General features: G+C 37.6%; 1 protein-coding gene across 13 annotated transcripts in view; it reads left to right on the top strand.

Annotated features, from left to right (window-relative positions):
- Positions 1-26319, top strand: part of OXR1 (oxidation resistance 1) — a 355200-nt gene extending 328881 nt beyond the window's left edge. For 11 of the 13 annotated variants that reach the window (XM_071421385.1, XM_071421378.1, XM_071421380.1 and 8 more), the window contains 6 exons: positions 12949-13029; positions 16333-16458; positions 18557-18709; positions 22792-22887; positions 23486-23559; positions 24301-26319. In XM_071421385.1, coding sequence (XP_071277486.1) covers positions 12949-13029; positions 16333-16458; positions 18557-18709; positions 22792-22887; positions 23486-23559; positions 24301-24436 — 666 coding nt within the window. In that variant the 3' untranslated portion in view covers positions 24437-26319. Of the gene's footprint in view, positions 1-3491; positions 3565-12948; positions 13030-16332; positions 16459-18556; positions 18710-22791; positions 22888-23485; positions 23560-24300 lie in introns of those variants that run through there. The other 2 variants (XM_071421391.1, XM_071421381.1) reach the window with 2 other exon arrangements.
- Positions 26320-26640: the final 321 nt, after the last annotated feature.

Genomic DNA, 26640 nt, shown 5'->3' with positions numbered 1-26640 from the left:
ATTCAGCTAAAAAGCTTGTGCTTTTGAGATTCTTAATGGCTTTCAGCATACCTTTGAAAATCCTCAGGAAAACTTTGTGATAGAAAAATACTTCCTTTTATTTCCACCCTCCCTTTCCTTAAGCTGTTGACAGGAAACAAAGGATGACTTCTCAAATTAGACTTCCTTTCTTATGGAAACTTTCTCAGCCAAGTAAGAAGTTGTGCCAGTCCACATTGTATTGACACTACAGGAGATAGCTTTTTGTAATGTTTTAGTGTTTCTTGTACCTGTAAAGGGAAAAGGGATCAGACCTTACTTAGCTGTAATTGAATGTTAGCTTCACCTCCAATAATTTTTACAAAGACTCACTTGTTCTAGAAGGCAGAGTAGTAATTTTGTATAGAAGCCAGTACCTGATTTTTTATTTTTTTATTTCAACTGCATTCTAACTTCATTACTCCTGAACTTTAGACTTACTCATGTGGAATCAACAGTAAGTTGTAAATAAACTGAGTAATTACATCCCTTCCTGCCTGTCCTGTTATCCTTCTTGGCTAACCTCTGTCTCTTAAGAGGGATGGAGCATGAGAAATACATTTTCCACTAATGCAACCTTACTCAAAAAGCATAAATGTTAAATGTAGGGATTGCAGAATTCAGTGTCATGACTTTTCTGTTGCTGTGGTATCAGAACATTGTTAGTGACTATGTGAAACAAAGTAGTTCCGTCTGATCCAGCTGCAAAAACCTTTTTCTACACCTGGTGTCCAGTCTTCCTACTGAAGTTGAGGGTTACTATGCCTACTGCCCTGTTTCAGTGTTATGTAATCTTGCCATGTGATAACTTGAAATCTGGTATGGCAAAAGGTCTAAACCAGGTAATTGGTTTGGAATGGAAATAAGGCATTCCATATGTTGTACCTCTGCTGTCACTCTACTTTTTCTCTGCTGTTGCTCAAGTATTTTTTTGAGACAGATTAGTTTATTAGAAGAAATGACATTGTGAGTTAAAATACTGAGAAGACTATGCACATTGATTGTGTAGAGATCTTTATCTTGGTTGTGACTTAACAGGGATAAGATTAACAAGATTGTCATTCAGTGTTACTAGATATATTTTCTGTTGCTCCATTGTCTGTGTAAGAAATAGGTGGATGCTCTCAAGTGTTTGCTGCTGTTCTGCACAGATGTCATGTGTGAGCTGGTGCTCCTCACTAGAATCTTTTATTAAGAACACTGATGTCAAGGCCTACATTAATTGCTACAAGATATGAGGTTCTTATTCCAGTTAATAGAATATATATAATACTGTAATCCCCAAATGCATGAAAAAATAAAAGGGCAGTTTATTAATCTTTAACTAAGTGTTGCTGCTGAGGTCAGATTTCTTGTGTGGGCTTCTCTCTGTGGCTGGGTGGAGATGTGTCACGAGTGACAAGTTTGCCACTTCCCTGAGTGCTCTGTGTCTCGGTGCTGCTCAGGTTCTGCTGCCCTCCCTCTGCAGCAGATGCTCCCAGCTCAGGGCAGCTGCCACCTCCTAGGGGCAGCTGCTGCTGCTGCAGGGCTGAGCAGCAAAACACTGTCAGGGGGTCTCATAAAGTTACTTGTGCATTCATTCCCATGAAAATTGCAGCTCTAATTCAGTGAAAAAGTGAGTTGTCAGATCGAACAGAATTGTATTGCTTACTTTTCTTTTGAGCATGTTTTTAAAATCCTTTTGAGAAGCTATGAGAAAAGTCATTTTTATTCAGAGAGAAGCTTTAAACTTGTAAGCAAATTGTTAGAATTGTTTAAGTGTTGCAGGATGAAAAAGGATTCAATTATACAGATTCTTTTCTTCCTTCCCAGAAACAATGTGTTGGCTTGTGTTAGGGAAGAATTTTTTTTTTCTTGAAGGGCAGGGAACAGATGACTGATAAAGTAGGCTATGGAAGAGTTAGTTGTATTACTAACTTTTGCTTTCAGCCTTAAAAGTTTCATTTCCAGAGAAAGTTTGAAATACTTTTGCTGCATATTCTCCATTCCTTTAAGATTTCCCATACTTGGCAGAGAAGGGGGTGATGTCTGTAGCTTGTATTGTATTTTTATATTGCTGATAATTCTCATTTGAAACAGTTTTAAGGGTGTCTGGTTTTTGTTCTTGTTTCAACCCTCATTATTAGTTCACTTAGTATTTGAAAATTAAACCCAACAAAAAAAACTCAAGCACATAAATAGACATATGGCTTATTATTGGAATCATACACCATTTGACTATATATTTAGTCAAGTCATTGTTGCATATTTGAATTTCCTAAATCCCACCTTCAGTGTTCCAATGATAACAATGTTTTTACTTGCCACCTTAATACTTCTGATAAGTAAGAACAAATTTGCTTTTAGAGATGCCAGCTCCCATAAAAGGTTTCACTGAAAAGAAACATCTGAATGTTAGACAGTAGTGCAAGGTGCGGTGTTCCAATACATCATTTGCAGTAAAATACAAGTTTTGGTTCTGGTTTTCTCTGCTTGGATGTCTTGGCTTTTAGATCACAGCACAACAGCCTGAGTAAACAATGATTTAATGTTGTTCTGTTGTTGCCTTGGCCTATTTAATAGTTTCCCACAGAACGTGGAGCATGGGTGATGTGGAGTTTATTTTGGTTGTTGCTGTTTGTTTTGGGGGATGTTGCAGGGGGAAGGGAGGTATTTCATTTTGTGTGTGGGGTAGAAAGACTGCAAGTGCTACTGCAAGGAGATTCTTACAGGGTTGTCATGCTTTTTAGAATTGCACATGCCTGTTTAAATAAACATCCTTCCTTAATGGAAAAAGTAATCATGATTCCAAAAATACTTTCATGCTGGGACTACCATTTAACCCATATGGCAAATTTAACTTATAGACAAAAGGATTCATTTTCTTCTTGTAGCTTACAAACTGAAAAGGCTGCAAGGCTAGCAGTTTCCAAATGCTTTAAACCCCCCTTTTTAAAAATAATATTTTAAATCTTCACTGACCACTCTTCTGACTGGTTCTGGACTCTCAGAATTACTTACAGTGTTTATGTAAGGTTGTCAGCACAAAGAAGACAAACTATTAGTTTAATATTGAATGCAAACACTTTACCATTAGAAACTGTTATTAAGCAATTACCTTATAGCCAAATATTGCAAGCAGTTCTTTGGGATTATTTTTGAGTTCTTCAATATTGTGTGCAAACAATTCAGCTCTGTGTCTTTAAATACTTTGGCCTTTTAACAAACTAGTGCTCTGCAACCACGCTTGAGCACAGGAAGCCTTCCTCCTCGTGTATCGTCATCATTTGCGATACATCCCCTGCTGCACACTCGCTCATTTGCTGCCTGCCTTGTCAGTCAAATGTGAGCGTCCAGCAAACTCTGCTGTGACGGCGGCGTCGTGGGGCTCTGCCTGTGCCTGGAGCTGACAGCAGGTACAGAGAATGCTTTCAAACAGCCTGGAACCGTGGGTTTTGTTTCATTTCTTTTTTTTAGCTGTGTTTTATTTTTAGAAGGGAAATGTCTCGTCTCTGGTATGGGAAGAAGGGAAGAAAGCACCAGCCAGTTAATCGTAAATGCACTCTGGTAATTTTTAGTGTAGTATGTTCATGTCTGTTATTGCAGTCTTTACATGTTGTGGTGCAGAGACAGTTTCTGGAAGTTTAAATTTTGAATATGTAAACAGGATGCTAAGTCACAAATTTTCATTATCTTTGAAATAGAATCTAATTACTGATATTTCATTTGAAGTAAATAATAGAAACTACTTTGAGCATTAAGGAGTTCAGCAGTTTTATGGTGGTTTTGTTCCCCTTTCTTTTCCCTTGGAGTAATGCATTTTTTCACAAAAAATGTGCTTTATGCCTAGGTACCAAGAACAAGAGTTTGCATGGGCATGCAATTAGAAAAGTGTAAATTTCCTGACTTACCATGACTTTCTCAGAAGTCAGTCAACCATATAAAGGTCTGGTAATACTTCGAAATTCATGGACATGAGTCCCCCGTTGTCCCATTCTCATGTTTATAGTGAAGGGGAGGAAGCAAAAACACTGGCTTTGCAGTTTATTAGATATATGAAAGGAACTGGGATTTTTCAGTGTTGTTTTCCCCAAACAGAATTTTTGTAGTACTGTTTAATACGTAGTAGATTCTAAAGGAAAAGGTTTTCAGTGAGACCTGCGAAACAACAGCTTGAAGACAGGGAAGTAGTGATCTTGACAATATACTGTGCTTTTACCCTCTGGTAAATTTGGAAGATAGTTTTCATTTAGACTCTGTTTATGACAGGAGAGTCTAATTCTTAAGAATTACATCTTACTGGGTTTTGAAACATACTTTAAGAGTGCTGTTGAGTTGGTTTTGGTTTGTTTGTTTGTTTTTTTATTTATTAACATGTTTTTATTCTTTATCTTTTATGTATTGTTTTTATATTTATTTTTACCCAGGATACCTGCAAAATATGAAATTGACTTGTTGTAACAAATGGTTCTATAAAATGTGTGTTCCTAAATAACACATTTTTGAAGTAATAGTCTCTTTAACTTTCCTCTGTGGTAGTGGAGTAGAAAGGAGATATAATACCTAAATGAATTGAAATGTTATTCTAGCATACCCTGTAGCAGTGTAAAAACTATCAGAAGTTCAGTTTACAAAGACTGTGGTTTTTAACATGTATCTAGATACACAGATATATCTATATAACTTGCACAGATATTTTAAAAAGTAATAGCATCCTTTGTTATAATTGTTTCCCTTAGGACCAATACTGCACTTTAGCCAGAGTCTATGTTATAAAAACAATACTTACCCGCTGTTAAGGACTGTTTGAACTAAAGAAGACTGTGAAAATAAGGATCAACTTTGCTGTGGGAGAGGTAGAGAAGAGGCTATTTTAACATGTAAAAAGTCAAATTGGAAAAAGAGTTACAGAAGTACCTACAGATGGGGATATTTTTAAAATGTTGCTATGTTGATAAGACAAGCTCTATTCTTCAAGCTGGGTTTTTTCTTCAATGAATGTTCATAAACCTAATGTGCAAGTGTAAACTTTTTACAGAAAGGAAAGAGTATTCGTATAATTATTTCTGTTATGCAAGACCTGTGGAAAGAATATTAAGGAGACTGGCAGCATATAAAGTGTCCAGGTTTCTGACTGAATCTCTTATTAGTGGTGGTTCTGAATTTGGATGAAGTCTCATCTGACATGAAGTAACAGTTACTGGGCTAAATTAAGTGATACAATAAAACAGAAATGCTAGCTTGAAGCAACTAAGTTACCCTAGATTATTTACCAGTAAGGCCTTTGTTACTTTCCTGATGATACTATTAATTTGAGCTGTGCATTTGAAAGGATTTGGTACTTTCCCAGGGTAAGAAATCAAAATTTTGGCAACTTAGTGGTGTATTATGCTCCTCCTTTAAAAAGCTAGTAATGTCAGCTTCCCATGTTTTAGTAAATGTTTGGTATTTACTGTGTTGCTTTCTTTTGTGGCAATACAAGAGATGCCAGTAAGTTTCTAGAATGTCAAAAATGCAGGCAATGGTTCTTCCTGTTAAAGCATTTCAGACAAAAGACATCACACAATGCAAGGGAACAAAAGGTGGATTGCCATCTTTGGGAATGCTTGTCTGTGCTTTGCACAGCTTGGATAGGCAGTATACCCAAAGGGGACAAAACCAATGAAAACTGATCTTGGCTTTTATGTTCTCAAGTTATTGGTGTGCAAAGAGAATTAAAATGTTGGTTTTAGTAGGTTGAATTGTTTGACACCTGCACAACTTCAGACATTTTGAGTTATTGGTTAACTTTATTTGGTAAGCTAATGCCTGTATTTCTTTGAAAATTAGGAAGGTATAATAATAGGGGCTTGCATGTTAAAGATGAGAATTTAGTTCTTCTGTGTACATGTCAGAATTGCACGGTTGCATCAATTCAGTAATACTACTGAAATATTTTTAAAATCAGTTTTCCATATTAAGTTTTAAAGTAATTGAGTGAATTAATTATATATTTTTAGTAATAAAAATGCAGAGTGAAATTCAGTACTTTCTTATACAGGTCATTTGGCCTGGAACCTTTCCTTGACAGATATTTGCTGTACCTGTTGTCCTAGGTAATTTGTGGGTTATGCATCATGTTTGTGCTTTGCCATGACTGCATGGTCTCATGCAGGCCTCTTGGAGCAAGTCTGGAGGAGGGCCACTGGGTTGATCCAAGGGCTGTTGTTTTGGTATCAGCTGGACACCTCTGCTATGGAGACAGGCTGAGAGAGTTGGGACTGTTCAGCCTGAAGGAGAGAAGCTCTGGAGAGACCTTATTATGGCACCTTGCAAAGCCTACAGGGGCTCTCTAGTAAGAGGGCTGGAGGGGTCTTTTCCCAAGGGCCTTTGTGATAGTACAAAGGGGAATGGCCTTAATCTGAAGGAGGAAAGGTCTAGATTAGATGCTATGAAGAAATTTTTTGATATGAGGGTGATGAGGCACTGGAATAGATTTCTCAAGGATTTGTGGAATTCTCATATCTGGAAGTGTTCAGTGCCAGGCTTGATGGGGCTTTGAGTAACCTGGTATAGTGGAAGGTTCCCTGCCCATGACTGGGGAGGGATTGGAGCTGTATGATCTGTAAGATCTGTTCCAACCTGAACTATTCAATTACTATATTTCTTCCATTGAATTATTGGATGTCACATTCTTTGCATTTTTAATAATTATGAAATATTAGTCTACCTCAGCAAGGTAGAGGTAAAGTAGCAGAGGAGTTTTTGAAAAGGTTGTTTATAAGTTAAAAGAAAGTAAATGAGTAGTAAAGACTTATATTTTTCCTGTAGGGCTTTAAAGATCTGTGGAATCTGAAGTTGGTCCTTAATTGACTTTTTTCTGCTTAAAGCAGGAGACAGATATTTTCATGCTGGGCTGTGATTCAGTTATTTCTAAGCCTGTGTAATGCTTTCTTGTCATACCTGAGAGGATCTTTGCAGGACAGTATCAGAGCTGAGATGTAACCTTGCTCAGTCTGCCTTCTACTGTAATGGCAGCTTGCACTCAAGCACCAGGTGCTGTGGTTTCAGCAGCTGAACCTCTGGTTTCTCTGCTTGCAAGTGCTGAAACTTCCTTAAGTAGTTTTGCAAGGGAGCTGGGTTTTATTGGTCATATTGCTACAGATCTTTTTTTATTAGGACAAAATAAGTAAAGTTTTCTGGCCTGCCTCTTTAAGAAAGTAATTTTCTTAAATCTAATTCTTAGTTCTTTGCACAAACCTCCTAAACTGTTTAATGTTTCGCATGCTAAATTTAGTTATCTTGCTGGCATTACCATATCTCTCATACAAGTGTTTTCTCCCATCTTAAAAAAAAATAGCTTGTTATTAAGGTCTACAGGCTTGATGTAACACTTTGTGTGCTTCAGGCTTTGACTGCATTCTTTTCAAGTTCATTTATTCTGGTTATTGCAGATAGTTCGGTTTATCTTCAGTAAATGTTAATTACTGGTACAGTTGCTGTGGGCTTAGAGCGCTTGGAGGCAGATATTTAACAGGGACAATACTGGTCACAGGGAAAATGCTGCTGTCATGTGACCTACTCAGCATTTCTGTCCCTGCTCTGGAAAACACCTCACTGTGCACAACAGTTTGAAGAGGGACAGCTTTTAAAATGCTGAGAGAAAGAACCATGGTGACAGCCAAACCAGGAGACTGCTGTCATTCTATGGTCCTTCTCTGCATAAAATGGCCAGCTGTCATCCCTTCCCTTCTTTGTCACCAGTAGAGTGACAGGGAGTTGAATTGACTGAATACCACACAAACCAGAAAATTAATAGCTTTGCAGCCACATGCTTTAAAAATTAATCAAATTAAATTAGTCTTAAGGTTTGGGTTTTCTTCAAATGATACCTTACATCTGTTTATCTGGTGCAGTATGACCCATGAATTAATGCATTTTTGTGATGTAATCAAAATATCCCAAATAATCATATTTGATATGATGGAGCAGAGTGCTTCTTCAATAGTGTCTTCTCTCCAGCAGTCTAATATTTATGGGAGGAAACTAAATTTGTCTGAAAAATAAAGTTAGTGTTTTCTCTTAAAATATTCAGAGCAGCATTCAGTTTGCATAGGCACCTTTTTATTGGAAGGTATTCTAAAGTAACTTTGTAAGTGGCCTAATAAAACTACATTGGGGTTTTTTTTCTTCAATTAAATATCCTGAAATATTTTTGAATCACAAGAATTAATGTTCATGAAGCTTACAGTTCAGCCAAGTTTACAACTATGTATTAAGATTCAGTATTATGTATTAAGATTCAAAGTGAAATTGTTCAGCTTGTGTTCTTTCTTAATGCCTTTTTTTTTTAATTTCATATTCTGAGTTGGTAACAAGGTTACTGATAACTTACGTTTCAGAGCCGTTTATGCTGTTAAGCTTTATCTGTTCTTACTTCCAGAAGCACTGTTCAGCTCTGATAAGACCCTCCCATTCTCGGTGGAGACAGTTTCAGCTACTTGCTAGCTCTGAACGTTTGGCTGTGTTTGTTTTGAGGGCAGCAATGAAAGCTGCTCCCTGTTAGCAAACAGGCATGGGGGGGCAGCGGGGGTGGGGGGTGTCACTTGCGGCTTTGTTAAACTGAGGAAACCCTAACTGGTGTAAAAAGCTTTTTTTACATCTGCCAGTAGCAGGATGATATGACCAGTGGCTGAAGAGGTTGATCAAACATTAAAAAAATTTAACTGCATTTTCACGTGTGTTGTTGAAGGACAAGAAATGTTCCATATTTGGAATTTTGTCTTCATTTTCGTTCACTGCAAGTGGCGAGCATAGCTTGTCAAATTAGATACTTTTGAGATATTTTCAGAAAAACAAAGTTTAGAAACATGAGTTTCTCCAGAAGTAGAATCCTTGGCTTCTTGATTGTTTGAATCATTAGGATGCCAACCCTCAACTTATTGCATTAAATATTAAAACTGCTGGGTGTTTTGCTAAGTGGTTAACTCACTTATATATAGTGTGGAGAGGTTAAAAAGGTTTAAGAGTCATGCCACGAGTCATACAATTCATCCTGTATTTTTTCACCAATGTTGCCAATATGAATACAGCAGGTAGTATTAGATCTCTAAGGATATATTCCATGTCTTTTCGAACTTGGAATCACAGAATAAGGTGAGTTGGAAAGGACCCACGAGGATCATCCACTCCAGCTCCTGGCCCTGCACAGCACCATCCCCAAAATTCACACCATGTGCCCAAGAGCATTGTCCAAACACTTCTGGAACTCTGTCAGGCTGGTGCTGTGACCAGTTCCCTGGGGAGCCTGTTCCAGTGCCCAACCACCTTCTGATACCCACCTTTTTCCAATACCCAAACTAAACCTCCCCTGTTACAGCTTCAGGACATTCCCTTGGGTCCTGTCACTGCTCACCACAGAGCAGGTATCTATGCCTGCCCCTCTTCTTCCCCTCATGAGGAAGTTGCAACTGCAGCAAGGTCTCCTGGCTGAACAGACTAAGTGACCTCAGCCTCTCTTCAAAGAGTTTCCCCTCAAGCTCTTTCACCATCTTTGTTGCCCTCCTTTGGGCACTTTCTGATAGTTTTCTATCTCTTTTTTCTTGTGGCACCCAAAACTGCCTCCAGCACTCAAGGTGAGGCCTCCCAGAGCAGAGCAGGACAATCCCCTCCCTTGCCTGGCTGGTGATGCTGTTCCTGATGCCCCCTAGGACACACTTGGCCCTCCTGGCTGCCAGGGCACTGCTGGCTCATGTTCAACTTGCCATTGACCAGGAACCCCAGGTCCCTTTCCATGGCATTGCTTTCCAGCATCTCAATCCCCAGTCTGTACATACATCCAGGGTTGCTGCATCCCAGGAGTAGAATTCAGCACTGTCCCTTGTTGAACTGCATGTGGTTGGTTATTGCCCAGTCTTTTGATTTGCTCAGGTCTCTCTGTAGGGCCTCCATCTCTTTGAGGGAGTCAGCAGCTCTTCCCAGTGTTGTATCATCTGCAATAGACAGTTTCAGAGCCCTTTTTGCCCTGAAATGCACTAATAATTCAGGCTATACACATTACTTGTTTTGCTCTATTCCAATCAGTGCCCAGATTAACTATAAGAGGTTTAGTTGGTTTTCTCTTCTCCTACATTCTTTTTAAAGCAGAAAAAACTACAGAGAGAACAAAGTGCCCTTCAGGAACATTTCCTGATCCTCAAAAATTACCTTTGGTTATTCAGGAAACTGGATGCTGAGATGGCATAGTTAGGAGAGCATAGTAAGTAAAGCACATAGCAAAGTCATAGAGGTAGACCTTAAACTAATTATTTTAGTGGAAGAATTTTATCACAAAGGAGTATTTTGTATTGAAAACTACAGTCCAGTATGATGAATATGGATCTGTACCTACCTTCATCTTCCTATGAAATGTCTTGCTTTCTAGGTATTTCTCATACAGTATGAAAGACTACATTCTGTAGTAGAATCAGAGCTTGAGTACTGCTTGAGAATCAAAGTTCAAAGTAGAATGAGGTAGAAGTAGGTCCTAGAATAATAGGAAAACAGACAGCTGGTGAGGGGCAGGGAGTGGGGCAGAAGATGGAAGAAAATGCTGGTTTATTTAGCTAGGTGAAGTAGACTAGAAGATTGCAAGGAAGGAACATGAGGAAATCTTGATGGAAGAGGAAATAGCATAAGCAGTCTATTAATTAAACCAGCTTATAAGGAAGAATAAACTTCTAATGTTTCTACTAACATTTCAAAGCAGTGCTCTTGAGACTGGCAGCAACAAAATGCTGTCTGTTTGCAAGATATATCTCAGTTCCTGAGTGAAGTTGAAGGTAGTTGCTAGTAAGCTTAGACATATGTGACTTTAAGATTCTGTAGCTTATTTAATCAAGAAGTATATAGTTTTGTCCACTGCATAGCAAGAATAAAGCATGTTGGCCTAAACCACAGGCATTATATAGAAGGCCAGGTGCTGCATCTGAAATGTTGAAGTATCTTAACATAATCATTCATTTGAAGCCTAGTTCAGTGATGAGTGGATAAACTTGAGACAGTGTCTCATGGTTTACTTGCAGAACTTAGTATGAACTGCATGCTTAGTATGGACTCTATACTTAAAATAAGCTCTGGGTTTGAGAGTGTGGGTTCTTTTCCTTTAATTTTCCAGTGGCTAGTTTGACATTCTGTGACATGCTATTTATGATGTTTGTCATTGCATACCAGTGGTCTGCCATTATGCAGGTTTTTGTTCTCAAAACAAATGGAATGTGACAGTGTGCAACAGATTCAGCATGCCAAGAAGCTATTATATTGTACACACATGAATAGGTATTCATGCTTCTCTCAAGCAAGAAAAATAAGGCATCTCCATGGCATACAAAAAGGTCGATCTCTGAGTTAAAAAGCTGATAAGCAATTCACAGATGCAAGATGATGACAAGTATGCATTTGAGAGGTTGAAGGCAAGATGGCAGTGCCCATAAAACTGTCTCATTTCCACTATGTGAAACAACAACTGTATAATGGTGTCAGAGATTTTGAGATTTTTTTCCTCAAGAATCTCCTTGAGTAGCCACACATATACAGCCTATTGTAAGTTACCTATTGCCTCTCATGTGGTAGGGTGTAGCTTAAAGAAGCAGTAAGGCTAAAGGGTCCTCACATTATTGCTTTCAGGATTATGTTCATAAGTTGCTGGTGTAAACAGTGTAAATTTGCAATGAGGTGTCAGAGCAAATAAAAGGATAAAATTATACTGTCACATGTTTGAGTGGAATATTGCTAAAGCTTTACATACAGCTATGTGACTCTGAGAATGCACAAGCCAGTGCAATTTACAACAATATTTATCTGTTTTGAGAGAACAGTAGAAAAATAATGGAGATAAATTGAGTGCTAGTAATGACAGATTATTCAGTACTAAAGCTGGATGTCACAAGTATTCCTTTTTCCTTGCCTTGCAGTTGCATGGGGTAGAGTGAACCATCGCTGCTCAAGAGCCAGTCATGCATGACTGTGGGCTCTGTACTCAGGACAGTGGCGAGTATCTGGCCAAACTCCTTGTAGTAGGGACAGGTAGATGGGGAGCTGCTGGACTTGTGGTTGTCTTCCTTTGCACTGTGGTAGGCTCTAGAAGTTTTTAATATGCTCTTACTACATGGGACATCCATTTAATCTCTTCACCAGCTGTTTAAAGATGCTTTCATACCAATGATGATTTTGAGTTGTTCTCAAAATCACATTATTTGCTCTAGTTACATCAAAATGACTGTTGTAGTCCTTTAGCCAGCTTGTTGCACCTGAGCAGCATGTTCTAGAGCTTTCTGACTAAAGACTTTCTGGCTGTACACCTCCTGCCAAAGTGGAGATGCCATTTGAAGTGAATGTGTTGACAGATGAGCAACTCCGGAAGCTTTGGAGGGGAATAGAAAGTCCAGGATAAAGAAATTGTCGGGTGGTATTGGGATGTTATTAAACAGTAATCTTGCTACATTGTCTTTATCTTCACTGCCAGACACAAGAGTTAGAGCTTACTGAGAAGCCTGAGATTTGCTTCTAGTCTTCATCTAGGAAAGCAAACCAGGTTCACAAGGTTCATTAATCTGAGTGTAAAGAATGTTTGAGAGGACCTTGGGCTGAAGAGTTTGGGTTAAGGCATGTAACTCAGATTGACTTTCATTTAGCATCCTGATACTGGAAACTTTATGTACTCATATCAGTTCTTTATTCATCCTAGATCAGTGAGATATCTGACTGCTAGTGCCCTTAGTGTTTATTTTGTAATCTTGCTGTGTTTATGTCATATGTCTAAAATCACCTACATGTGCATTGTCCTTGCAGAAACAAACATTTTTTGGCCCTTCTTGTTTGTTTGTTGTCATTGCACACTTTCCCTTCATTACTCTCCTCCAGTTTTTTCTTTCATACCTATTTACTTTTCTTCAACTGTCAGTGGAATTATTGTCTTCCTGTCTCCATATTCAGGTAGTGTCAGTGGCTGAGTATCACCGCAGGATCGATGCTCTAAATAGCGAAGAACTGCGCACACTCTGCAGACGTCTCCAGGTGCCCTCTTCAGTAGTTTAAACCCCATCTCCAGATACTAAAACATCTTTCTTTGTAGTGTCTTGGATCAGGGCAATTCCTGCACTCAGTGGGTTTGTCTTGTCTACAGCACTACAAGAATCCAGCAGAAAATTCCTTTGTTTTGGATGTATTTAATTGTGCAATTCTATGATGGAATCAGTAATTTTATGATGGAATTACTACTTCCACCTTTTTCACACTGGAATTTTCTGTTAGAATTTGAAAATTTGTTTTCAGTGCTACTTGACTTGCAGTGTTGTGTTTTAACTTCTACTTTAGACTGGTGTGTTGTGTTAGAAGCTTCCCTAAAAAGAATGCAAAACAGGTGAAGAATCAAAACCTGCTTGCATGGGTGTTTAATTTTATATAGGAATCTTTCATCAAGAATCTCACAGTATATGGCAAGTATGAAGCTTCACAACTTCTGTGAAATAGGTAAGTATTTTTCCCATTATAAAAGCAGGTAACTGAGGCAGTTCAACATGGCAAAGGTCATACACATACACACAAACACTACTTTGAAATCACTTCGGATTTTTGAAGGTCTGTGGCTATGGATTGAAACTGATATTTGCATTCTCTTTAGGTGTTCCATAATTTTTTGAGAGTTATAAAATTGTTAGCTGCTGTGCACATTATACATGCCTTACTGATTGAAAGCATAGCTTCAATTTCCTTAGAAGCATTGAGTATTTAGTTTTTCTCTAGTACTTGGCTGCTGAAAGTGTAAAATTTTTCTTCTGTATTTTTTTATTTCTTTGATCTTGGCTTTTTTTACTTATTAATAAGCAAACATTTTCTTAGCTCTGATATTTCTGTTTGTTTGATAATCCAAAATTAATTGCTTTAAAATGTTTTGTAAGTAGTACAGTTACATAGATCAATAATGAGCATGAACCTTGAATCCAAAAGCTGCACTGTTAGAGGAAAATCAAAAATCTTGCAAAAAAAAATTATTCTCGCTTGAGAACAGAACTATTCTGTTTTTGGCCAGTGGTGGTGGAGAATCCCTGTATTAATGTTCTGGAAGTGTAGGAGCTCTTTCCAAATACCTTTCTTTCCAAATACCTGATATGCCCAAACTCATGGTTTAGGCTGACTAGAAAAATCTGAATCTGATGTGATGGGCTGTAGCCTATAAACTCTGCTCTGAGACCATTTGAGAGTTGTGCTCTCAAATGTGGTGTAGCCTGTGTGACATTTATCAATCATGGAAGCCCCTGAAATCTGACTATAGCTCAGTCTGCTCTGTCCAACTTTGGTAGGAAATAAATCTAAAAATTTTGAAATTAGGGTGCTTTCTCTCAGATTCTTTTGAACAGACACTCTTTGACTGCTTCTACAAAGCAGTCTTCTTCCTAGAAGAAAACTGCTTTACTTTAATGATAATAAAACAGAAAAAAAAATCCATCAAAAAATACACCAATCACCAACAACTCTTAACCAAAAAACTCAGTTCGCCACACCACTTGAATCCAAATGATTCATGTTTTGCATGGTGGTCTTTAGTGAAAATTAAAGAATGACAAGGGGAAAAAAGCTCCCTGCTCTACAGTTGGACAATGCTGAACTTCTGTGGACCTGAAGCAGTAATATGATGGATGACAGGCATTTAAGCTGGAAAATACTTGGAATATGAAATAACATTTTAGAGATAGCACTCTGTAAAGCAGCATGCAGATCATCTTTTTGTACATGTACTCTCTTGGATAACTGCACTTTTTGTTGTGATATGGAAATTACTGCTTAGTCTATGTTGGAAGTTCTTGTTACCTTCCATTGAAAAAAGGAAAGCTTCAGCTTTTTTCTTGCTTGTAACTCAGTTTAAGTGCAACTTTTCTTGGGTTTGGAATTAATACTGTCATTGAGTTACTGTATTAATATACTTTGATACATTGGTTTTATAAGCCGATTTTTAAATAACAGTTTGTGATAAGAACCTTTTTTGTAGTTTTGAGGGAGATTAAAGGGGTGTCCTTTTTTTTTTTGGCTCAGGTGGCTGTATTTGTTTAAATATTCCTATCTGTATTTCAGAGTTTTCTTTGATTTGCCTTTTTTTTAATTAACTAAGGAAGTTCACAAAAAGTTGGCAAAGTTTACCATGGTGATACTGTGAAATATTGCAGTCGTGTCCTGTATGTTTACAGTATGAGGGATGTGACAAACTGGATTTGGCAGGTATTTTCTTGAAATTTTCAGGATTTAGGATTTAATTTGGATAGTCTGGCTTTCAGTGAAACCTGGTTTAGGCCAATAAATTTTTCAGATGCACTTAATCTTGTTAAGATTTCTTTTTTCTCTCAACATTTTAGTAGTGTTGCCGTGGTTTATCTTGCTGCAGTGGTTTATCTTACTAACTTCCTCACTTTGTCCTACTCCTCTGTCGAATTTCACTGTTCCTAGAAAGTTTTAAGTATCCCTGCAGCTGAATTTATAGGTGGAAATCTGTTTGGATCATAGCTATTCTAGTTATCGAGACATGGCACTTGAACTGGGAAGTGCCAGTGTGTTGGCTGGAGTAAGAAGCTGTTGTGAGCTACATCTGATGAGGAATTTTGTGGCCTCTGCCATCTCCACTCAGTAGGGTAGATATGTAGGTCAGGTATTTTAAATTACTGCAGGACCCTGCATAGTGTGTCTTTGCCAGACCTCAGTGCTCACTATGCAACTTAAGTATTATTGCTGCTTTCCCACCCCACCATCTCAATTCTTTCTTCTTTGATTCCCATAAGTACTTCAGCAGATCATCTTATGGAGCAGCACTATTCCTAAGGCTCCATTCAAATAGTTTGCTCAAAATATATGGCAGCAGTCTTCCCAGAGTCTACTGCATATCTGAAAAATTTCTTAAGTACTCTAAAAGAGTAGTGAGTCAGAAGGAATGTACTAAGGAATGTCTGTGTTGAAGTTTTAATTCCTTTCCTTTCTGTTCTTTTTTAAATTATACTTAGAATGCTATGTCAGTATTAAAATGCACAAACTTTTGAAGGTATAATCTGAAAAGCATTTGAAGCTCTTCAGCTGTGTATGAGAACTGTTTGTTGTTTTAGCATAAAACCATAGCTTTCTTGTCAGTAGGTGTCCATGTAAGTTATTGTTATATAGTTGTGTACCAGTTTGCTACTGGAAAGATTGAAAATCTTGATCAGATCAAATCTGTTGGATTTCTAAACTTTGGAAGGACTTGCATAATTGATAACTGCATGATTTTAAACTTGTAAAGTTTTATCTTGTCTGCTAATAGGGTGGCATATACTTATTTTCTTGCTATTCTTTTTGTAGATAACAACAAGAGAAGATATCAATTCACAACAGGCAACAAATATCAAAACAGACCTGGAGCCTGAAGCATTCCGGCCAAATCTTAGTGATCCAAGTGAATTACTACAGCCAGAACAAATTGAAAAGGTATGGACTTAGATATATCATTTTTTACTCTTGCACATTAATGTATCACAAATGCTATAACTGTAGTGTAAAACACACGAGTAAGAAGACCTTGTGTGATAATAAATAGAAGAAAATAAACTGTGTATTAGAAAAGACAGCTAAGACCACTGAATCCAGCTATTACCTCAGCACTGCCAAGTCCACCACTAAACCCTTTCCCTAAGTGCCATGGCTTACACCTCCTTTAAATATTTCAACAGGGATGGTAACTCAGCCACTTCCCTGGGTACCCTGTTCCAATGCTTGACAGCCCTTTCACTGAAGAACTTTTGCTCAATATCCAATCCAGGCTTCCAGTGGCTCAACTTGAGGACTTTTTCTCCTGTCCTGTTTTGGGGGAAAAGACTGACTGTTACAACCTACTCTCAGATAGTTGTAGAGAGTGATGGAGGTCCCTCTGAGCCTCCTTTTCCCCAGGCTTAACAATCCCAGCTCCCTCACTCCTCTCCAGATCCTTCACCAGCTTTGCTGCCCTTCTTTGGACACACACCAGCATTTCAATGTTTTTCTTTTAGTGAGGGGCCCAGAACAGCACACAGCACTCAAGGTGTGGTCTCACCAGTGCTCAGTACAGGGGGGCAAATCATGATTCCATTCTTGGCCACCTGGGCACCCTCTATCTCATGCACAGCTGTCTGCCACCCTCAGGTGCTTTTCCTCTTTCCAGCTGCTCTTCTCCCAGCCTGTAGTGCTGCAGGGACTTTTGCAGGACCTGGCACTTAGCCTTATTGAACCTCATACTGTTGGCCATGGCCCATCAGTCCAGCCTGTCCAGATCCATCTGCAGAGCCCACATACCCTCCAGCAGATTGACACTTTTGCCCAGCTTGCTGCAATCTGCAAACACACTGAGGATGCACTTCAACCCTTCATCCAGTTCATTAGTAAAGACATTAAACAGGACTGGCCCTAGTACTGAGCCCTGGGGAACACCACAAGTGACTGACCACAATGTGGATTGAATTCCATTCACTACCACTCTCAGGGCCTGATCATCCAGCCAGTCTTTTACCCAGCAAACAGTGCAGTTGTCCAAGTCATCAGCAGCCAGTTTCTCCAGGAGAGTTCTGTGAGAAATGCTGTCAGAGGCTTTACTGAAGTTCAGGTGGACAATATTCACAGCCTCATCCAGCAAGCAGGTCACCTTGTCATAGAAGAAAATCACATTTGCCAAGTACTAAGTTCTTATGAACCCACCCTGGCTGGGCCTGATTCCCCAGTTTTCCTGCATGTGCTGTGTGATGGCACTCAAGGTGACCTTCCCAGACCCTGAGGTCAGACTGACAGGCCTGTACTTCCTGGGATCCTTCCTACAGCCTATCCTGTGATTGGACACACATTTGCTAACCAGGACATCCCCAGTTATCCTGGAATACTGGCAAACGGTGGGAAGTGGCTCAGTGAGCATATCTGCCAGCTCTGTCTGTTTCCTGGGGTGGATCCCATCTGGCACCATAGACATGTGTGTGTCTAAGTGTCGAAGCAGAGTATGATTCATAGCTAAAATACTGCTTTTTTTTTAAATCCTAACTTTGAATACACCATGTATTCAGACAGACTCTTGTCTGTCTTTGCCCTACTTCCATTCTTTCTTGAAAACATCAGTGAAAACACAGCAGTTCTTGCTATCCAGTCCAAAGTGATTTCATTACAAATGTGTTAATTGAAGTTTTGGATTAAAAAGCACAAGAGCAAGGCAACAAGCAGCATTTACCCTTCACCTGTTGTCTGCTGACTTGAATGATCTACTTACTCAATGCTAAGATATTGGTGGGACATGTAATATTGTTATGCAAGAATAATTATATGGATAACAAACACATGTTCTTTAGTTGATGAATCATTCTTCTGCAGGTCACTAGTAGAGGTAGGAAAAGAAACCTTCTTGAGTGACCAAAAGTAGAAAATACACATGGGAAACTTCAGGTCTAGTTCTTAGGTTTTAAGGCCATGTAAAAATGGTTGAGCAGAATGTAATCTGCTTTCATTTACGTGTAATACATTCTTAAATATAAAACATATATCAAATAAAGTGTTGTCATTTTCCTGTTAATAGCTCACAAAGTCTCTTCCACCACGGACTATTGGCTATCCATGGACTCTTGTCTACAGTACTGCAAAGCATGGCATGAGCTTGAAGACCTTGTATCGGACAATGATGGGATTAGACACACCTGTGCTGTTGGTTATCAAAGACAGTGATGGACAGGTAGGAAAACACTTGTGTGGCAGTAAGGGACCCATCAAGAAAAATATTTGAGAAGTATAAAGGAATAGCTTATGCTTCAGTCTATCATGGGAGATAAAATTATGTGTATCAAGCAAGTTAAAATGTTGCATATCAAGCAAATTTTCTCCTTAGAAATGTGTCTTACTCTTAAGCAGTCCTCTACCATACTACATGTCTAGGAAATACTTTAATTATATAAGTTAGTTGTTGTAATGCAAGAGTCTGGTAATATCCAATTAATAAATTTAATTTTAATTTTTTTTATGTACTTAAGGTATTAGAAATACACTCTCTAAAACTTTCTGATTCTGGAAGGTCTTGTTGGAATGCTGTTAGCTGTGGCTGGTGTTTTTTGGAATATTCTGTGGCTGCAGCTAACATCTTTCAAGAGCTGTACTGCCTTTGTTACATTATTAACTTGTTCTTCGAGTCTCTGTAGTTGTGCTCTGTTTTCTTTTGACTGGGTTATGAACTTCAGGAAGTGCCTCACATCTCACCATTTGAATAGCAAACATCCTCGCTTGAATAATCTCATGACAAGTGAACACTGCAGGCAGTATGAAACTTCTTGATTCTTTTTCTGCGACTTCTGTGTTTGCTTGTGGAAGCATGTTACTGCTGTCATGAAAAATTGACAGAACTTCTATAAAATCTGTAGTAATTCAATTCACTTACCTCTCCCAGTTTGGTAACCACAGTTTTTATTCTCAGTAGCATGGTCTCATTCAGGGGGTATGAAAACAGTAAATGAAGGGTATCTTTTCTTATTCAAGTCACAACCTGATTTTTTCATTGCTTCCTACCCCAGGAGTCCCTTAAAAAGAAAAATCCCTTCTAACTCTCTGCTAGTAGTAGACTCTTTTCCAGAAGTTCTTTAAAAATATTTTCTTCATTTACCTTTTATCTTGAAGACAGAAACAATTGAATAGACCTGAGATGTCTCAGCAGACTCATCAGTCTCATAAATATACTTTGATGACTTCTCTAATTCACTTTTTAGCTTCTCAGGATAAATTAGTAAGATATACCTGCTTCCTAGTACCTGATCTGTCCCAGAAAAAAATGTCCTTTTTCTGGTGGGGCTGTCTTGCCACCACTATGTAGTATTGTCTGTTGCTGAAGGAATTCATGTTACTTTCTGTGTATGAGCATCTTGGCTTGAATGTTCAGAAAGTGTCATGGTTGCCATGTCAAAACATGGAGTTCATGGTTCATTTTTTTTTTGTTTGTGAAACAAACCTTGCTGAATTTCAGCTTACAGCTTTATACCTAGGAATATGTATGAAAGCATGCCTTGGAATTCTGGATCAAGCAGTCACTGAACTCCACACGAGAGTGGGAGAAATCCACATCTATTTAGTGAGCAGCATATGCAGAAGGAGTGGCTCAGAAGAGTTTTACATGCTCAGTCCTTCACCAGTGTAGTGGGAGTGGTGTTTTCAGTAGCTCTGTCTCATGTTATTAATTAAAAATGTCTGCATTTGACAGCAGAAAATTAATTTGCACTAATTTGCACTATTTTTCTGCTCAAAACAAATGGGAATTAAGCACAGAGCCTTTCTCCTCTTCATGCAAGGATCTATAATCATGAAACAGCAGACAATAGTAACTAACTATGCTCTTTGATAATTAGTCTGGGTAATTCATTTTATTTGTGAAGTTATTGATTTTTTTGAAAGAGGTTAATTTATTTTTAATGTCTTGTATCTTCCTGGCAGATTGCCCTTTAAAACTGCTTTCCATGACTGAAAAAAAACCTCTTAAGTACTTTGTGGGAGAATGTGTCCAGGAATAGTTCACTAGCAGTATGCTGACATAAATATTGTATATGCCCTCCAAAAATGTGTTTTAAGAGACTAGATGGTTATTCATACCTTACACTCTGAGATCACTTGCCTGTTTTCTAAGATTCTAGTTCAGAGAAGATCCTAACTGAGATTCAGCCATTTTGAAAAATGACAGAATTATGCCCAGATAGTTTCTTGGCATTTGCTGAGCATACCTGCTCAGTCCTCATTTGTATTAGTTGTTCTGTTCCCTTTGAATCTTCCATGTTTATGAAAGATGCTGGAATTGTCATATCCTTGGTTGAGACACTTTTCTTTTAAACTAGAATGAATTTCTTTCCTGGGCTGCTTCTCCAGGTTCTCCAGATATGTTTTTTTGTTGTCCATGTTTATGAAGAGTGCTTTTTTATTATCTTGATAATAGGTCGAGTAAGGAGCAAGTGTACCTTGTAACTCTTCATAATGTTCCATTAAAGCTACTGATTTTTTTATTCAAAAACCTTTTCCAATCTTGCTTTCTTTTTCAGATCAATTAATAATTTTATGGAAATGGCTGTTCAAAAAAAAACCAACAAAACAAACCCAAACAAACAAAAGAAAAACAACAGGCAAAATCACTGAACTTTTACAAACTTTATTGTGTAAAAGTTGAGCAATACCTAGTTGGAATTTGGAATGTAAAGCAACCTAAATTGCCTCCTCCAGTCAATTCTAGGAAGTTCTTTAATAAAGGTGTCCATGAAATCTATAGTTGCATTGTTACAATTGTTATGGATTGTCTGTCTACTGGTATGTGCTTCTGTTAGTGAGCCCTGAGAGCCATTTAAAAAGAAATTGGTACCTGATTCCTGAACATGAGTCACTAAATAAGTGGTGGTCTAGAAATGGGATTAATGCAGTTAACCACTTCAAGGACTGTCTAGTTTTATAAAAAATCATTCTTCAGATTGTATGTACTGCAGAAGTGTGAGACTGATTGAACCTAGGACATGGGAATTCTAGTTATCCACCCTAACAACGAGCCACAAAAATTGGATCTCATGAAAAAATCCTGGGACATCCCTTCTCAAGAACTAGAGTAACTGTTGGGAAGCAAATTGCATTTTTTCTGTAAAGCCTTATTCTTTTATTGTTGCTTAAAGCAAAGAGGTGATCTTTCAAGAGTCAGCTTGACGCATATATAGAACACAGAGAGATTGTCAAATCCTGATTCCTGAGGGTACTCAAAGCTCAACTGGACAAAACTGAGTCAACCTAATAGCTTCAAAATCAGTCCTTCATTGAGTAGGGAATTATATGAGAGACTGTCTGAGATTCATGATAGCTAAATGTATTCCATAATTAGAAATAAAGCTTCAGAGTCTCTTAAGTAAAATACGTAAGGTCTTCTACATGGTTAGAATGGACTAGTTTTGTGTTTGACTAGATATACAGGTAACATCTTTGAGAGGATCCAATATAAACACTAGTATAAGTGTTCTGTTAAGTTGACACCTGTATAGAGGCTGAACTGAGATAGTTTAGGTTTGACAAAGCTCTGTTTGGTACTTTAACTGGAGGTTAATTCCTCTCCAGGAATATCTGTTGTGAATGAAAACTTACATTTACTTTTATCTTTTTTACTTATATTTATTTACTAGATGTGGTATCAGGCCTAAGGATATTTATCTGAAGTAAGGTATGTCATAGCTACCTGAATGTAGCTTAGCTACCAGAACTGCAGTTATTCCAAGAATGACTAGAGCCCTTAAAAGAAGTTAGGATACAGAGACTCAAATAGTTTGAGGACTAAGAAATAATTTCAAGAGTTCCTATTGCTGGAAAATACGCATGTAGTTATTTAAATATGGATTATGTATTTCAGCAGCCTATTTTGTTATATTTATTGATGAAACTAAATTTGAATTCAGTATGGATTTTTATGCTAAAAATGCTCTATATAAGTTCACTTATCTGCACACACTAAGTACAATCTAAGGTCACAAAATGTTTGACAAAGAAAAGTTAACAGCCAGATTTCTGAAGTCTAGTCTGTTGACCCAGATGCTTGAAATAACAAAAAAGAAAAAGTGTCTCATCTATCCTGCTTTTTCAAGTTGACATGGCAAAGACCATCTCTCAGTGCATTCAGAACCATGGTGCAGTGAAATTCAGAGAGTAAATTTCAAATTGACATTATTTACAACCTGATCTATCAGTTACTATCATTAGAGATTCTTGGATTCTGTGTTGTTTCTCTGAAGTTTTTCTTGCTCTGATGTATTTTTGCTACAGGTTTTTGGTGCACTAGCATCTGAACCATTTAAAGTGAGTGATGGCTTTTATGGCACTGGGGAGACCTTTATGTTCACTTTTTCTCCAGATTTTGAGGTAAGTAGTAATGACTTTTCATGCTTTTGCTCCCTTCCTCACCACCACCCCAAGTGCATGATCTTAAAATCCTTAAGGAATAAACCTAACTGTAAATCTGAAAAATAATACAAGATGGCCCAAAAAAAAGTCATCACACTAGTTTTTTATGGAATCTTTAAGTGCAGAGTGAATTGGTAGTGTTTGCATGCTGAAGAACACATTCAAGCTGAAGAGCACATTCAACTCTTTAATTGTACTGAAGGTTTTTCTACTGTTTAAAGTCTTCCAGGTGCGTGTCTGAAAATTCATAAACTACATCCTTTTTAGGGGCATATCATCTAATCTAAGCATATTTCCGTGGTATTTTTCATTGTGTAGGAGTTTTGATGCTCAAAAACGACCTGGTTTGGAATCATCTTATTTTAATTAGCATAAAATGTCAGAGAATTTTTGTCTGCAGCTGTTTCCTGAATTTTCTGTGTCAGCTTCATTAAACTGACTTCTACCCACCCATAGTCTGTCTTTACTGATGTTTGGTTTCCCTTCTGCCAAAATGGAAAGTGCAGATATTTTTACTTGCTAGTTTGTTTTGTTTTTTTTTTCTTTTCCCCCTTAGGTTTTTAAATGGACAGGAGACAACATGTTCTTCATTAAAGGAGACATGGACTCTCTTGCTTTTGGTGGAGGAGGGTAAGTTGCAGTTAGAATCTGTTAAAAATATTTGTCTGGACACCTTTGAAAAGAAAAATTGGAATTTACTTCAGTTTGGTAGCTTAGGACTCAGCAGTTACCAGCCAGGAAACTTTAGTATGTGAAGTGTTTAGCTTCAAATGCTGACAAAACTTAAACAGGAGATTTGTCTTCCCCGTAGTGTGGCTTAAAGTTTCAGCCCTGCAAGGTTATGATGCCTTCCATGCTTGATTTGCATGTGTGTCTTCCTGTATTCAGAATGGACACAAAATATGATTGTGGAAGGATGTAAATGTGAAAATTACATGTAACCAGAAGAAGCCTGAATTGAAACTGAGCCACCCTAAAACATGTCAGGGTCTCCAGAAATCATTGTCATGTCCTGGCTTTTTCCTGCCCATGTGGGTGCATGTGCTTCTAGAATGTTTTCCTTATTTGTTACTAGCATTCTCTTAAGATAAGAAAGTGCTGTTATGTCATCTCTTTAATAAAAATGGAAGAGGCTGAAAACCTCTAGTTAGCTTAATTCAGAATATCTGCAAGAGGGATATTCCCAAATTAATAATAAGTAGTAAAAAAAATGAAATCCTTGTAGCATAAATTTATTAACAGCCATGAGGTTCTTGTGTTAAAAACTAATCCTTTAATTCCTTCTCATTTCTAAATTTTGAGTGGAAAATGCATTGATGGATTAAATGCTTATTCTCTGTCTTTTGCTTTAATACATTGTCTGTCTTGCAGGGGAGAGTTTGCTCTTTGGCTTGATGGTGATCTCTACCATGGAAGAAGTCATTCATGTAAAACATTTGGGAATCACACACTTTCTAAGCGGGAAGACTTCACTATTCAAGACATAGAAATATGGGCTTTTGAATAAGTATTTCACTATTTCTACAGGTTATTGTCCCAAACCTGACATGAATCAGTGCAGCTTAAAAATCCCTAGGAGCAATATAATGTATTTTACTTACCTGTTTTGGTTTTTTTTTCTAATTTTTCAGTGTGGCCATTAGTTATTATTTTTAAATAGCAGATGTTTTTCATGCTCTTGCATCTGTAATATACTATCATACTTTTTCTAAGCTATAGACTCTTTTACAAAATATTGACCTTGTGGACTAAAAATTAACATTAGTTACTTTGAGCCTTGTGGCCTGCAAAATTTTCTTATCCGTATTACAGTTGCCTCCCAGGTTTCCCACACACACCTTTCCTGCAATCCTGCTAGGGGGCTGCTTCATTGAATATAGCTTATTATTTTTGTATTCAAATTATGTCTGTGAATGAAGTTGCCCTCTGTGAACCTCTGAGAAAGCTGCGTGTGGGTATTTGGCAGCAGCACTGCAGAGATTGGTCCAGACCAATGATGGGTTATTCAAGTGGTGCCACAAATGGATGAGAAGCTGAGCATTCCTTCTAAATGCACCCCAGTACACACGTGGTGAAGTTAGAAGATATCCAAAGTCAACAGTGCCACTTGTCTTGTTTCTTGTTCATGTGTAGAAAAAAGTCAGTTAATATGTGTTGTAGCTGCATGCTGATTGTATTTAAAGAGTGTTTTGCACATGCTGTTAATGATCCACAGGTTTGGGACAAATACTGACAATATTGAGCTAAGTGGCAAAGACTTACGAAATAGCAAGAGAATGTAAGAATATGATAGTTCCAAAAAACTAAAAGGCTAAAGCAAGCAAAACTCAGTGAACAATTTGTAGCTATAGTAGGGCATTAAAAGTACAGAAACAGATGCATCTTTCTTCAACATAAAGTGTCAGATATATACTGTTATACTGTTGTAGCCGTGTAGCACATCAGCTCCAAGAATATAGCTTATTCCTGTCCAAAGAAAAAAAAATTTGTGATGTTTTTGAGTGGGTCTATGTTGTAAATTTACAATTAGCACCAGCTCTGATTAAAATGACATCATGTATCATAGGTAGACAATATTGTAATTCAGTAGACTTGTGGAATATGCAAACTTACTGTCATGTGACCTCAAAAAATAAATGACAGGCTAGAATACAGTTCCAGTAGCTCTTGTCCACTTTTGTAGAAAACTTGATAAGCCATTGTGGCAATAACAGCTCAACAAAACTGTTTGTTTCAAAGCTTTTATTCTATGTTCTGCAAAAAAAAAAAAAAAACCAAAACAAAAAAGAACAAAAAAATTGCTGTTAAGTGTGACAGTGACTGACTTTGTGCTGAAATTTCAGCTATTTCAGACAAACATTGTATATTATCTTGTAAATTAATGTTTAAAGTAGTTTTGTTATTATAGAAAAGTGTTGATTGACGGGTTGCTTATAGCACTTTAAATTATTCTAGAAATGGAATAAAAGCCAAATGGGTTGGCTTAGTAGATGTAGTTGTATATTTCAAAATATTTACATTTCTGGAAAGTTAAAAAAAAAAACTTATTTGAAGACAGCTTACTGCTATGGTAACGAGAAAGGGCAGATGTTTCATCTATAATATGCTAATGCTCAATATGAATAGAAAAACAGGGCTTTCCTGTCTCTATGTATATCTCTTTATCCTTCTTAGAACTTAGTACAATGTGTAGAGTAAATGTTTACAAAATAAGGAACTGTAAATAAATTGAAATGGCTTTTCTCCCCTTTGGTCTTCCACAGCAGTATTATTGTCTTTGTGGAGTTACAACTGATTATTACAACAAAAAAAAAATCCTGTAATGGATTTCAAGTCCTATAAGCTCACAGTGATGTATAGCAAATAAATCTAAATATATGTAAAAATAAACTTGAGTTGGAGTTTATTTAGAAGGTCGAGTTTATGTAGAAGCACAAATGCTGGGTTTTGCTGTTCATTTAACAACTGAATGTATAGGATGCATTTTCTCATCTTTTTTGGCATTTCTGGGGCTTTTTAAAGCCCCATGGAAAGCAATGGGAATTAAATAAATTGTCTTCAACCATTTTGAAGAAGGAGAGGGAAAAAGAAAAGTCTCAGATCATCCTTGCTGACAAAACTGCTAATTCAACTGCATAGTCTCTGTCCTAAGCTCATATTGCAAATAAAGCCTATTTTAGTTTTTTAGAGGGTGGTGTGAAGAATTTTATA

This window comes from Agelaius tricolor, unplaced genomic scaffold (genome assembly GCF_023055355.1).
Source record: "Agelaius tricolor isolate 1412-34295 unplaced genomic scaffold, bAgeTri1.0.p SCAF_2, whole genome shotgun sequence".
Lineage (NCBI taxonomy): Eukaryota > Metazoa > Chordata > Aves > Passeriformes > Icteridae > Agelaius > Agelaius tricolor.
Note: the sequence above shows the minus strand (reverse complement) of the source record. Positions and strands in the feature narration are given on the sequence as shown.